The 14,064-nt window shown below is 46.9% G+C and overlaps 1 protein-coding gene across 1 annotated transcript in view; it reads right to left on the reverse strand.

Annotated features, from left to right (window-relative positions):
- The window catches only part of TMPRSS12 (transmembrane serine protease 12), a 48,718-nt gene extending 42,025 nt beyond the window's left edge, over positions 1-6,693 (reverse strand). Inside the window, exons 1-2 of the mRNA XM_062202212.1 lie at positions 6,498-6,693; positions 5,650-5,845 (exon numbers count right to left, since the gene is read on the reverse strand). Coding sequence (XP_062058196.1) covers positions 5,650-5,845; positions 6,498-6,693 — 392 coding nt within the window. The remainder of the gene's footprint in view (positions 1-5,649; positions 5,846-6,497) is intronic.
- Between the last annotated feature and the right edge of the window lie 7,371 nt (positions 6,694-14,064).

Genomic DNA, 14,064 nt, shown 5'->3' on the forward strand with positions numbered 1-14,064 from the left:
CAGAGGAAGTAAGATGGGCAGAATCCAAAGTTGTTTACCACTAAAACTAATTGGCTGCACAACATCAGGGGAGGTAACAAAACTAGTAACAAGTGTATAGACATATGGCTAGTCCTATAGAAATCCCCCCGTAAGGTGATTTTTTTAAGTGATTGGCTGGTCCTTAGCCCTGCCCCAATGACTGCAGTTTTGTGCTATAAAAGGTTCTGTTACGCACGAAGTAAATGAGTCCTTGCTACTAGACTTGGCTCCCCACTGCGTCTGACTGTCTCCAGGATCGGGAGGCTGGGGAACAGGTGAGTGGCACACTTACCTTTCCTCAGACCCAGTCCATCCTCGTTCGGGTGGACTAAGACCCTGTACCCATGGACTTACCCTCAGGGGTAAAGCTAAAAACTTGCCATGGGACTCCAATTCCCATTGAGCTGGGTGACACTAATCCCTTCTTACGTGATAAAGTGATCATTTTAAGCGTGGAATTGATCATATAGATAGGATTAAGTGAAAAAGGGATCACATAAATAAGACAAAGTGACTGGTAATAACAATAGATAGAATTACAAAGGAGAGAAAGTTCCAACATGGGAAGCCATCCACACAGCAGAACCATAGAATGACAAATGCCCTAAAAAGCACTCTGACCTTGGTAACAGCCCTTTAAGGCTTTCAGATCTGGCTGAAAAGCCCATGAGAGAATTTCAGGCATGAAAAGCCAAGACATAGTGGCAAAAAATGATCTGCATGAAGGATCTCTGTAAGTGAGACCCCAGTGGAAAGAACGGGCCATCAAAGAAGGATGTACTTTTCTCTGAAGGGAGGAGAGAACTTTCACTTTGTTTATGGCCCTGTCTAAATACTGATGGAGTTTGTGAACTCAAAAGGCTTCCGTAGACTTGGTAGCTCATGTCAAGGGCCTTGGGTGATCACTGACATCAAAAATAAGAGTGTTAGTTGTTAAATCAACTTCAGGAGACACTGTGCACTTACTCCCCATGTAGGACCTCAGTCCTTAATGAGTTGTACTATGAGAATTAACTGTAAAATTTGTTCTCCAACAGTACTTTATACTTTGTGTGTGTGTGTGTGAAAATTGTTGAAATCTTTACTTAGTATAGAATTGGTCTTCTGTATATAAAGTTAATTAAAGCAAGTTTTAATGAAGAATGGAATGGGAAACGGAGTAGGCAGTGGGACAGGAGTGGGGGTGGAGGGCAGGTATGGGAGAAGAACCACTATATTCCTAAAGCTGTACCTATACAATTTATATTCATTAAATAAATATTTCTTTAAACAAACAACAACATCCTCTTCCCCTTTCCTAGAAATATCCATTGGTGCTTATACACCCATATCCCTGTGCAAGGGAAAGTGCCTAGCCATTGTTTCCAGACTCTCAGTCAATACATGTCCCTCTGGGACAGAGGTTAGCCCCTAATAAAGGATGGTTCATTCCTAACTTGGGCAATGGTGAAATCAATCCAGGAAAGCAGCAGAAGATGGCCCAAGGCCTTGGGCCCCTGCACCCATGTGGAAGACCTGGAAGAAGCTCCTGTCTTCTGGCTTCAGCTGGAGTGAACCGGCAGGTAGAAGATCTCTCTGTGGGTCTTTCCCTCTAATTTTTTCAAATAAGCAAATATTTTTTAAAAAAGAAGTGATTCCTTTCTTTTCCAAATTTACTCAGATCTTTGATTTATCCTCCATCCATGAAATTTTTTTTTGACAGGCAGAGTGGACAATGAGAGAGAGAGAAACAGAGAGAAAGGTCTTCCTTTTCCATTGGTTCACCCCCCAATGGCTGCTGTGGCTGGCACATCGTGCTGATCCAAAGCCAGGAGCCAGGTGCTTCTCCCGGTCTCCCATGCGGGTGCAGGGCCCAAGCACCTGGGCCATCCTCCACTGCACTCCCGGGCCACAGCAGAGAGCTGGACTGGAAGAGGAGCAACCGGGGCAGAATCTGGTGCCCCAACTGGGGCTAGAACCCGGTGTGCCAGCGCCACAGGTGGAGGATTAGCCTAGTGAGCTGCAGCTCCGGCCTAATCCATGAAATTTTTTTAAAAGGGTTGTGTACCCTAAAAATTATAAAACATTTTTGAAAGAAACCTACAAAGACGTAACCAAATATAATTAAGTCCTGTGTTCCTGGGTTCAAAGAGTTAATATGACAGAACCATCCAAAGCAATCTAAATACTCAATATGATTGCTATCAAAATCCTAATGACTTTTTAAAATAGAAATAGAAAAAAAATCTTAAAACTTTTATGGAACATAAAGGGACTCTAAATAGCCAAAATAACCTTGAAAACAAACTTGGAGGATACACACTTCCTGATTTCAAACTACACTACAAAGTTACAGTAATCAAAACAGTGCAGTACAAGTAGAAGGACACATACACACTAATGGGAAAAAATAGCTCAGAAATACATCTTCTCATGTGAGGGTGATTCTAAAAGTTCATGGAAAATGAAATGAAAGGCAATTTTGTTTGTTTTCAAAAAAAATTTGAAATCCATGCAATTTTCTCATACTACATATTTCCTATGAACTTTGTGAAGACCTCTATGCGTGAACTTGAAATTTTTTTGCACCAAAATAAACTTACTTTTGCATTCCATTGTCCATGAACTTCAACCCATGTATGTGGTCAGTTGATTTTCAATGAGGGTGCCAAGTCGAATCCATGGGAAAAGGACAGTTCAGGGGAAGCTGGATACCTACATACTAAACAATGGAATTGGACCCATACCTTCTAGCATATAGAAAAATTAACTAAAAATAGATTAAGACCTAAATCTAATAACTACAGGTATAAAGTTCCTAGAAAGAAACACAGGAGAAAAGTTTCATAATACTGGATTTGGTAATTTCTTAGCTATGATAAGCAAAGGCAACAAAAGAAAAAAATTAAGATAAATTAGACATTAAAATTGAAAACTTTTATACATCAGAGGACATCAGAGGACACGATCAACAGAGTAAAAACAGAACCACAGAATGGGAGAAAACATGCAAGTCATAGTTCTGATAAAGGATTGATATACAGAATATACAAAGAACTACTATAGTTCAACAGCAACAACAAAAACTCAATTCGAAAAGGAACAAAGAGGCTATGTGTTATGGTGCAGCAGGTTAAGCTGCCAAATGACTACAATTCAACAACAAAAGAATAGTATAATTCAAAAATGGACAAAGTTGGTGGGGGAGGGTGTTCTGGTGCAGCAGGTCAAGTTGCCTCTGGGGATGCCTACAGAGTGCGATATGGGAGAACCAGCTACTCTGTTTACAGTCCAACTCTCTGCAAATGCACCAGGAAGGCAGCAGATGATGGCTCAAGTAATTGAAGTCCTGCCACCCACATAGGAGACCCGGATGGATATCCTGGCTCCTGGCTTCAGCTTGGCCTATCCCTGTCTGTTGCTGGCATTTGTGAAGTGATCCAACAAATGGAAGATATCTTTCTCTTTCTTTCTCCCCCACCCCTTTCTCTGTCACTCTGCTTTTCAAAGAAGTAAATAGTTTTTTTAAAAAACTGGACAGATGATCTGAGTAGTCATTTCTCCAAAGAAGATATACAAATGGCCAATGAGCATATGAGAAATATCACTAGTAATTAGGGAAATGGAAATCCTAGTCACAGTGAGCTCCCACTTCACCCTTATTAAGATAGCTATTACAGTAATAGTGCAAGGATAAGTAGGTAAGTTATGATATAGGGATATGGAGACTGACATTCTAGATTTATTTCTAACCCATAGGGAGTGCTAAGGGACAGAATAAACAAACTTAAGTACTGCACAGACTTCACAGGTCTTGAGGACCAACTGGACAGGTGAAGTGACAGAAATCAGATAACTTTCTGCATAATACAGCTCTAGCTGATGCTATTAACTTAGAAAACTAATAAAGCTTAGAGGAAAGATACAAATGTCAATTTTATATTTGTTAAGAATATGATTCCAATAGGTATGTACAGTAGGGCGTAGGGTATATGACTTAGCAGGAAAGATTAGAAGCTGCCCACACATGATGATAGCTGCAACAGAAGTAGATGAGACATCTCTAGGAGAGAATACAGAATGATAAGGCAAGAGAATAGGGAAGAGAACTCTAGAAAACACTGCAATTTAAAAGACGACAGGAGGAGCCAGTCCTGTGGCATAGAAGGTTAAGCCTCCGCCTGCAATGCTGGCATTGCATATAGGCACCAGTTTGAGTCCTGGCTGCTCCACTTCTGATCTGGCTCCCTGCTAATGGGCCTGGAAAAGCAGAAGATGGTCCAAGTGCTTGGACCCTTGCTTCCCACATAGGAGACTCAGATGAAGCTCATGGCCCCTGGCTTCAGCCTGGCCCAGTTCTGGCTGGTCATTTAGAGAGTAAGCCAATGGGTGGAAGATATCTGTCTCATTTTCTCTCTATCTGCCTTTTAAATGAATGAATTAATTTTAAAAAAAGAGATTGTTGTCTTAAAAACAAAAACAAAAATGACAGGAGTTGCTGTTTAGGTTAGTGGTTAAGATACCCATGTTCTTCGGCAGCGTATTGGCATAGGCTAAGACTCCACCTGTGGTGCTGGGCCAAAATCCCATATGGGCACTGTTTTGTGTCCTGGCTGCTGCTCCTCTGATACAGCTCTCTGCTTGTGGCCTGGGAAAGCAGTAGAAGATGGTCCAAGTCCTTGGGCCCCTGCACCCATGTGGGCAACCCAGAAGAAGCTCCTGGCTCCTGGCTTCAGCCTAGCCATTACAGCCATCTGGGGAGTGAACCAATGGGCAGAAGACCTTTCTCTTTTTCTCTTCCTCTCTAACTCTGCCTCTCAAATAAATAAAATCTTTAAAAAAAAAAAAAAAGATAACCATGTTCCAGAGTGCCTGAGTTCAATACCCAGCACCAACTCCTGACTCTAGTGTGGATTCTGGGATAGAGTGGTGATGGCCCAATTGATAGGGTCCCTTCCACCCACATGGGAGGCCTAGACTGAACTTCTGACTCCTGGCTCCAGCCCTTTTGGAGATCTGAGGAGTGAATCAATAGCTAGGAGCACTCTCTCTCTGCCTTTCAAATAAATATCTCAAAATGAAAAAAAAGGAGAGAATGGTGCCTTAGAAATGAGGAACAGAGACTTTCAAGGTGAGGATGTAGTCAACATGGCCAAATGCTTTAGAGATCCAACAGGAAGAGAACTGAGGTCACTGGGTTTAGCATGGAAGAGGATCTTTACCATGTTTTGGTCACAGAAATCAGATTGCAGTGGAGATTTCACGGGGTAATGCAAACTGAGGAAAAGGGACTCTTTTTCAGTCATTTTTAAGTGGTTGAAAAAAATGTCAGCATTCATATAGAAGGTCTTACTGCATCACATGCACACCCATTCACTTAGGTATTGTCTATGGGTGCTTTCATGCTAGGTGACTGCACCAGAAACCATGTGACCTGCAAATATCTACAATATTTAGTCTTACAGAAGTTTGCCAACCTCTGACTTAAGAGATTAATTTCTACAAATATGGTTTACTGGGTATATGGCATCAGGGCTACTTGCAAACAAATGCCTTGAGTGAAAATGGCTGAAGTCAGAAGGTGCCCTACCACCACAAACTATCCCAAAGAGAAAAAAAGTTGGAGAGTAAAGCAGTCTGAATACATACCTCATGTCTTTGGTGCAGTGGGCAGCCGTGATGACCCATCTGTCTCTCACTAGGCTTCCCCCACATATATGAGCAAGAAGACGGCCATACTTAAGCTGCAGGCTAACTATCCATGGCCACATGCCAGCTTCAGCTTCTGTGCCTCCCACAATCCGAGACCCTTTCAACATATCCCTAAGAGGTGCTGTTCCACAATCTAAAAATGAAAATTATATATTAGTTGTAGCATCTGTTTCTTCCTCATGTAAACACATTAGTATGATCTTTTACATTCCTATTAAAAAAAAAATAAGCCAAGCTGGAGACTTAGGACATGCTCCTATTTTTAACGAATCTTAATGGACAGTTAAGACAAACATGCCATAATTGACTCCTTACAAAGGCTTGAAATCAACACAGTTCATTAATTTTAGGATTCTGTTCCTCAAAAGTGTAAAAATGAGATCAGTTTCTCTAGCCAGGTGCCACTTCCTCCCCTGTGTTAAACAGGTTAAAGATCTTGGGATTGCTGAATCCAGAGCTGCTAGTCCTAATACTTGTCATTTAACTTGGGCTAACTGTGCTCAGTTGTAGTAAAGGGTCACCCAACAGCCCTTTCGGCTCTGAATTCCAATGAGTTACTCATCTGTAAAACGAAAATGAGCCCCACAATGGTTTGAGGAGCACTTGGAGAACCCCAACACACAACTCTGTCACCTGCACTATTACCACCATGGTCATCCTAACAGTTCTAGAAACTGATGTCTCGACAACTCTGGGTACAGGAAGTTGGGACAACAGAACAGGAAAGTCCCAAATTCAAAGGTGGCAGCATTTGGGACAGTCCAGGACGGGGGTGAACAGACTGCCCTTTGCATCAGACTGGGCCTTCGGGGATGCCCTGTGCCCCCTGAGCCGCCCACGTGCAGCCTCGGCAGGCTCCAGGCCACCAGCCGCTGCCCAAGAGGAGCCAAGCCGAGTCCTGTCAGAGAGTGAGTGCTGCTCCCAGTATAAGGGAACGCTCCCAACAAACAACAGCGCGGCGCTCACGATCCGCAGCGCCATTTGAGAGCTCCTAGTGGGCAAAATGGCGGCGAGCGGGCGAACAGGCGCGGAGGCACCGCGCCGGAAGTCAGAAGTTGGGGCGTGCGTGGGTTGCGTGAGGGGCGGGGCTTCCGGCGTGCGTCAGGTCTCCTGGTGTCACTGCAGTTGGCGTCCACTGTGACGTTGCCGGCACAGCTCTTGTACAGCGCAGTAGTGTGACCAGGAGGGAGGCCAGGGGCTGGGGACTCTGGGGTGGAGAGCGCTGGAGACTTCCAGAAGCAACCTGGGCCCTAGCCGATTCTACTGTTATTTTTACTGTTGCCTGAAGGGAGACGCTCTGCCTTAAATATTTAGACCAGGATATGTAGAAGAAGAAGAAAAAAAAAAAAGCTTGGGGCTAGTACTGTGGTGTAGGGGGTCTAGGACGCCACCTATGGCCCCAGCATCCCATATAGGTGCTGGCTCGAGTCCCGGCTGCTCCTCTTCCCATCAGCTCTCTGCGATGGACTGGGAGAGCAGTGGAAGATGGCCCAAATGCATGGGCCCCTGCACCTGCTGAGACCTGGAGGAAGCTTCTGGCTTCGGATCAGCTCAGCGCCGGCCGTTGCGGCCATTTGGGGAGTGAACCAGTGGATGGAAGACCTCTTTTTGTCTCTTGCCCTTTCTGTAACTCTACCTCTCAAATAAACATCTTTTAAAAAAGAAAAAAATGTTTCTTCCTGTTTTTGTATAAGTAAAGGTCTAAAATCAAAGCATTTTATATGGGTTTGGGGTATGCAGAAATAGGCCTAAAGCATGGTTTAGAGTTGGGGTAGGGTGCTGACTGCTCAGCATAATCAAGAGAAATTTGCCACTGTGTAAAAAAACCTGGGGAGGAGCCAGGAGAGAACAAGATGGCACAAGGCCAAGCCTGAGCCACAAAGGTGCCTATGAGAATTTCACTGTGGTGGATGACGAAGATTCTCGGCTTGACAAAACGTGAATCAAGCTCCTGAACTTTCTTCTAGGCCTATCTCTTTTTTTTTTTTTTTTTTTTTTTGTAAAATCAGGTTTTAGCAAGAATCTTGCTGAGTCAGTTAAGAAAGAACCCCTCCCTCTATACCTGATCTGATTCCTCAGGCTCCACCATCCCCAGGTGATGGCTAATCACCCTGGCCTGCTTTCAGGAACTCCTTTCGATGTTATGTCTTAGTGTTTTTTCCTCTACTTCCCAAGGCTGTATTTAGGGTTGAGCTCAGTTGTCCCTTACCTTTCTGAATAAAGTCTTCCTTCCCATGCTTTAACATGTATCATGAATAACTGTTCTTTAATACGATCCAGACTTTTCTAGAATATTATCTGAGGGCCGTGTGGTGCAGCAGTTAAGTTACCGCCCAAGACACTGGCATCCTGTATCAGAGCCTTGGTTCAAGGCCGCTGCTCCACTTCCAGTGTAGCTCCCTGCTAATGCACCTGGAAAAGTAGCAGAAAATGGCCCAAGTGCTTGGGTCACTGCCGTCCACGTGGGAGACCCGGATGGAGTCCTGGCTTCTGCCTTGCCCAGCCCCAGCCGTTGCAGCCATTTGGGGAGTGAACCAGTGGGTGGAAGATCTCTGTCTCTCCCTCTCCCTCTCTCTCCTGCTCTGCCTTTCAAATAAATAAAAGAATTGTTTAAAAAGAATGATGTCAGGCATTTGATTTTAAATTAAAGCCATGTCTATCCTGAGCTGTGTTTTTCCTTTCTTCGCCCCACACCTTCAGGAACAAGGGAACAGCATGTTCTCTGGTAGTCTGGAGGAGGGGTCAATGAAGGGCCAGCCACCTGGCTTATGTCGTCCCTTGGAGGCTGACGTATCTGGGAACATTAAGGAGAGGGAACATTATTAGTTGGGCACAGGTGGTCATGTGTGGGCAAGGAAGCCAGATGCCCCGGGCCGGACCTGAAACCAGTGGGTGGCACTGGAGACCCAGCGGCTGCCGGGAAACACGTTTCCCATTGTCCAAGAAGGTGATACTGGAAAGAGGGGGGTCACAGGTAGAGGACGTGAACTCCTGGGGGGGGGGGTGATCTGATTGCGGTGGTCTTGTCAGCAGGACGTGATGACAGCCCTTGCTGTGACAGATTCACAAATCAGGAACGTGCAGCCCGAACAAGAGCGAGCCGTGGAGAAGGAACCAGTGACTGCAGAGGTGCCTCTGCCCGCCTCACTCCTCATCGCCACTCCTCGCTGTGGGCCACTCCCACGATGGATGAAGATGCCCCACTGCGGTGGGCGGTCCCCAACCAACCCTGTCTTCTGGTAGCAACGCACTTTGCTTAATCCCCTCCCCCTTCAGTGTTGGCTGGATCTAGCGAGCCTATTTTTTTTTAAGACTTATTTATTTGAAAGGTAGACACACACAGAGAGGTCTTCCACCTGCTGGTTCACTCCCCAAATGGCCTCAATGGCTGGAGTTGGGCCATTCCGCAGCCAGGAGCCAGAAGCTTCTTCAGGGTCTCCCACTCGGGTGCAGGGGCCCAAGGACTTGGGCCATTGGCCATCCATTGCAGGTGGCAGTTTCACCCACTATGCCACAGCACTGGCCCCAATCTAGTGACCCACTCATAGCATGGCCACCACTGCCAAGATTAGCCTATACAAAGCTTGTGCCTTGTGTCTCGAGCACTCTCTCCAGGTCTGCTGTTGTGAGCTGCGCTAGGCTCTGTGCAGAGACCTCCCACAATAGCCAACAGCAAACTCCAGCTTCCTGTTAATGCACACAGGGAGGCAGCAGCGATGGCTCAGTTAATTAGCTCCCTGCCACCCATGTAGGAAACTTGCATTGAGTTTCTGGCTCCTGGCTTTCGTTCCAGCCCAGCCCAACCCTGGATATTACAGGCATTGGGGAAGTGAATCTGAAAATTGGAGGTGCTGGCACTGGCATCTCATATGGGCACCTGTTCGAGGAAGCCAGAGAGAAGCCATGCGGGTCTCTGCACCCAGGTGGGAGACCCGGAAGAAGCTCCTGGCTCCTGGCTTCGGATGGGCACAGCTCCCAATGTTGTGGCCATTTGGGGAATGAACCAGTGGATGGAAGACCTCCCTCGCTCTGTAACTTTCAAATAAATAAACTTAAAACTCTTTTTAAAAAATAACCAGTATTCTGAATTTTGTATTTATTATTCCATTGATTGTCTTTATAAACCTGGCTGTAAAACATGGCAGCCACTAGCAACATGTAATAAACTTGGATTTTCATTACATTGAAATTGGTTCCCCAGTCACATTTGTCTTTATATCTTAATTTTTTAATATTTATTTATTTATTTGAGAGGTAGAATTACAAACAGTGAGAGGGAGAGACAAAGAGGAAGGTCTTCCATCTGCTGGTTCATTCCCCAAATGGCTGCAGCGGCCGGAGCTGTGCCGATCTGAAGTCAGGAGCCAGGAGCTTCTTCCGGGTCTCCCACGCAGGTGCAAGGGCCCAAGCACTTGGGCCATCCTCCACTGCACTCCCAGGCCACAGCAGAAAGCTGGACTGGAAGAGGAGCAACCGGGACAGAATCCGGTGCCCCAACTGGGACTAGAACCCAAGGTGCTGTGCCGCAGGCGGAAGATTAGCCTAGTGAGCCACGGCGCCAGCCATGGAGGACCTTTCTCTCTGCCTCTCTCACTGTCTAACTCTGCCTGTCAAAAAAAAAGGAAGAGAAGCAGCCAGGACTAGAACCGGTGCCCATATGGGATGCCTGCGCCGCAGGCAGAGGGTTAACCTACTGTGCCATGGTGCCAGCCCTCTAATCCTTTTTTTTGAGAGGCAGAGACAGTGGGAGCTCCCATCTGCTACTTCACTTCCCAAATGCCCAGAATGACCAGGGCCAAACCAGAAGCCGGGAACTCAATGCAGGTCTCCCCCATGGGCAGGAGCCTAAGCAATGGAGCCATCACCACTGCCTCCCAGGGGCTGCATTAGCAGGCACCTGGAGGCAGGACCAGGAGCTGAGTGTTGAATCCCAGTCGGTCCTCCAGCATGGAACACGGGCATTTATCTACTGGACGAAACACCTGCTCCTTATCTGTCCCGTTTTAAGTGCTAATAGCCACCCGTCATTAGTTGTTACTGTACTGGCCAGCTCGGTCACAGAATATTCTAACCACTGCAAAGAATGCTGCAGAACAAGTGCACAGCACTGTTGTAAGCAATGTATTATTTCACTTTGCTTGGTTTTGAACTGTGTCAGTTAGGTTTTTTGACAGGCAGAGTTAGACAGTGAGAGAGGGAGACAGAGAGAAAGGTCTTCCTTCCGTTGGTTCACCCCCAAATGGCTGCTACAGCTGGCGCGCTGCACCAATCCAAAGCCAGGAGCCAGGTGCTTCCTCCTGGACTCCCATGCGGGTGCAGGGCCCAAGCACTTGGGCCATCCTCCACTGCACTCCCGGCCACAGCAGAGAGCTGGCCTGGAAGAGGAGCAACCGGGACAGAATCCGGTGCCCCATTTGGGGCTAGAACCCGGGGTGCCAGCGCCACAGGTGGAGGATTAGCCTATTGAGCCGTGGTGCGGCCAGTTAGGGTTCTTTAAACAACAGCACTGGTGGAGAGAGAGATGGGGGTGCAGGGGGAGGGAGGGGGAGAGGGGGAGAGAGAGGTTACAGGAACTGGCGCATGCAGTGATGGAGGCCAAGAGGACCCACAGTCTGCCAGTTCAAGTCCTGGCTGCTCGGCTTCCCGCCCAGCACTGCTAATGCACGCCTGGGAGGCAGCGGAAGATGCCCAAGTGCTTTGGCCCCTGCCACCCACATGGGAGACCCGGATGGAGCTCCTGGCTTCATCCTGGTCCAGACCCACGTTGTTAACAGTCATTGGGAGAGTGAACCATCCCATGGAAGACTTCCTTAGTACAATGCTCTGTAATAGCTAAATGGTAGAATCGTATTTGATTACTTACTTCTGATTGCAACAGGCAGTAGACAAAGAAGTGTCACGTCATTTTCATTTTTAAAATTCCTTTCCAAGGGGGCTGGTGTTGTGGCACAGCGGCCACCCGTGATGCCAGCAATGCATTAGGGAGCACCAAGGTTGAGTCCCAGCTGCTCTGTTTCGCATTCCAGCTCCCTGCTAATGCCCCTGAGAAGACAGCAGAAGATGGCCCAAACACCTGGGCCCCGGCAATCGTGTGCGAGACCTGGATAGAGTTCTGGGCCTCTGGCTTTAGGCTAGACCCAGTTCCAGCCCTCATGGCCATTTGACCAGCAGATGGATGTTTCTCTCTCCCTCCCCGTCACTCTGCCTTTCAAATAAATACATCTTTAAAAATGAAATAAAATTCCTTGCTAAAAATGTTTTTAAAGATTTATTTATTTATTTGAAAGGCAGAGTTACAGAGAGGCAGATGCAGAAAGACAGGTCTTCCATCTGCTGGCTCACTCCCCAGATGGCCGCAACAGCTGGAGCTGCACCCATCCGAAGCCAGGAGCCAGGAGCTTCTTCCAGGTCTCCCATGTGGGTGCAGGGGCCCAAGGACCTGGGCCATCTTCCACTGCTTTCCCAGGCCATAGCAGAGAGCTAGATTGGAAGTAGAGCAGCCAGGACTCGAACCGTCATGTATATGGGATGCCGGCGCTGCAGGCAGCAGCTTTACTCCCTATGGCGCAGGCACCGCCCCCCCCCCCCCCCCCCCCCCCCGCCTGCTAGAAATTCTAATAGAATGTTTTCTGAATTAAAAAAGAAATTTGGGCAAGCATTTTTTTTCCAAATGTGACATTAAATTCCAGGAGTTGTCAGAATGTTCAGTTTTTCCATAGTATTAAATTACCATAACTAAAACCTTAAATTTTCCTTGTCTGCTGGATCGTACATTTATGGAATGGTACAGCGTTACTGTTCCATCATAAACCTCAGCAAATCCTCCCACAATCCAACATGCACTCTTTTTTTAAATTATTTTTTATTTTTTGACAGGCAGAGTGGACCGTGAGAGAGACAGAGAGAAAGGTCTTCCTTTGCCGTTGGTTCACCCTCCAATGGCCGCCGCGGCTGGCGCACTGCGGCCGGCGCACCGCGCTGATCCGAAGGCAGGAGCCAGGTGCTTCTCCTGGTCTCCAACATGCACTCTTTATGGATCCATGGAGCAAATACAGATACATGCATTGGACCTGCACTAAAATTACGCTAGTGGCTTCCTTTAGGGAGAGAAACAGGACCAGAGGAAGGAATGTGAGGGCTGCACCTCTCTGTGCATTTTTCTTTTGAGAAAATGGTCTAAAGATCACAAAATAGTAACATTTATTCCAGGTGAAAGGTACATAAAGATCTGATATATTGTTTAGTTGTCTGTATACAAGGACACTTCAAAAAGTTCATGAGGGGCTGGCGCAGTGGCAGAGTGGGTAAAGCTGCTGCCTGCAGTGCCGGCATCCCATATGGACACTGGTTCGAGTCCCAGCTGCTCCACTTCTGATCCAGCTCTCTGCTATGGCCTGGGAAAGCAGTGGAAGATGGCCCAAGTCCTTGAACCCCTGCACCCACGTGGGAGACCCAGAAGAAGCTCCTGGTTTTCAGATCAGCACAGCTCCGGTGGTTTGCGGCCTATTGAGGAGTGAGCCAGCAGATGGAAGACCTCCCTCTCTCTGTCTCTCTCTGCCTCTCCTTCTCTCTGTGTGTAGCTCTGCCTTTCAATAAATAAATAAATCTCTTTTTAAAAAAGTTCATGAGCAATAGAATTAAAAGATAAGCTTAGGAGCAGGCATTGTGGTATAGCAGGTAAAGCCGCTGCTTGCAATTCCATACTGGAGTGCAGGTTTGAGTTACAATTACTCAGCTTCTGATCCAGCTCCCTGCTAATGAGCCTGGGAAGCTCCAGGTAATGGCTCTCACCTTGGAGACCCAGATGGAGTTCCTGGCTCCTGGCTTCAGCCTGGCACAGCCCCAGCTGTGGAGACATTTGGGGAGTGAATCAGTGGTGGAAGATATCTCCTTCTGTCACTCTACCTTTCAAGTAATCTTTTTAAAGATTTATTTATTTACTTGAAAGGCAGTGTTACAGAGAGGCAGAGGCAGAGAGAGAGATCTTCCACCTGTTGGTTCACTTCCCAATTGGCAGCAACGGCCGGAGCTGAGCTGATCTGAAGCCAGGAGCTTCTTTTGGGTCTCCCACATGGGTGCAGGGGCCCAAGGACTTGGGCCATCTTCTACTGCTCTCCCAGGCCACAGCAGAGAGCTGGACTGGAAGAGGAGCAGCCAGGAATCAACCCGATACCCATATGGGATGCCTGCACTGCAGGTGGCGGCTTTATCCACTACGCCACAGTGCCAAATAAATTTTTAACAAACAAAAAAAGTTAAGTCCTTTTGGTACAAAACTTTTGAAATCCATGATCTTAGCAAGTTTGTGGAAATATCTGCCTATTGAGGAAAAACTAGATTTCAAAAATTTTT

Source organism: Lepus europaeus, chromosome 10, assembly GCF_033115175.1.
Source record: "Lepus europaeus isolate LE1 chromosome 10, mLepTim1.pri, whole genome shotgun sequence".
NCBI classification, from domain to species: domain Eukaryota; kingdom Metazoa; phylum Chordata; class Mammalia; order Lagomorpha; family Leporidae; genus Lepus; species Lepus europaeus.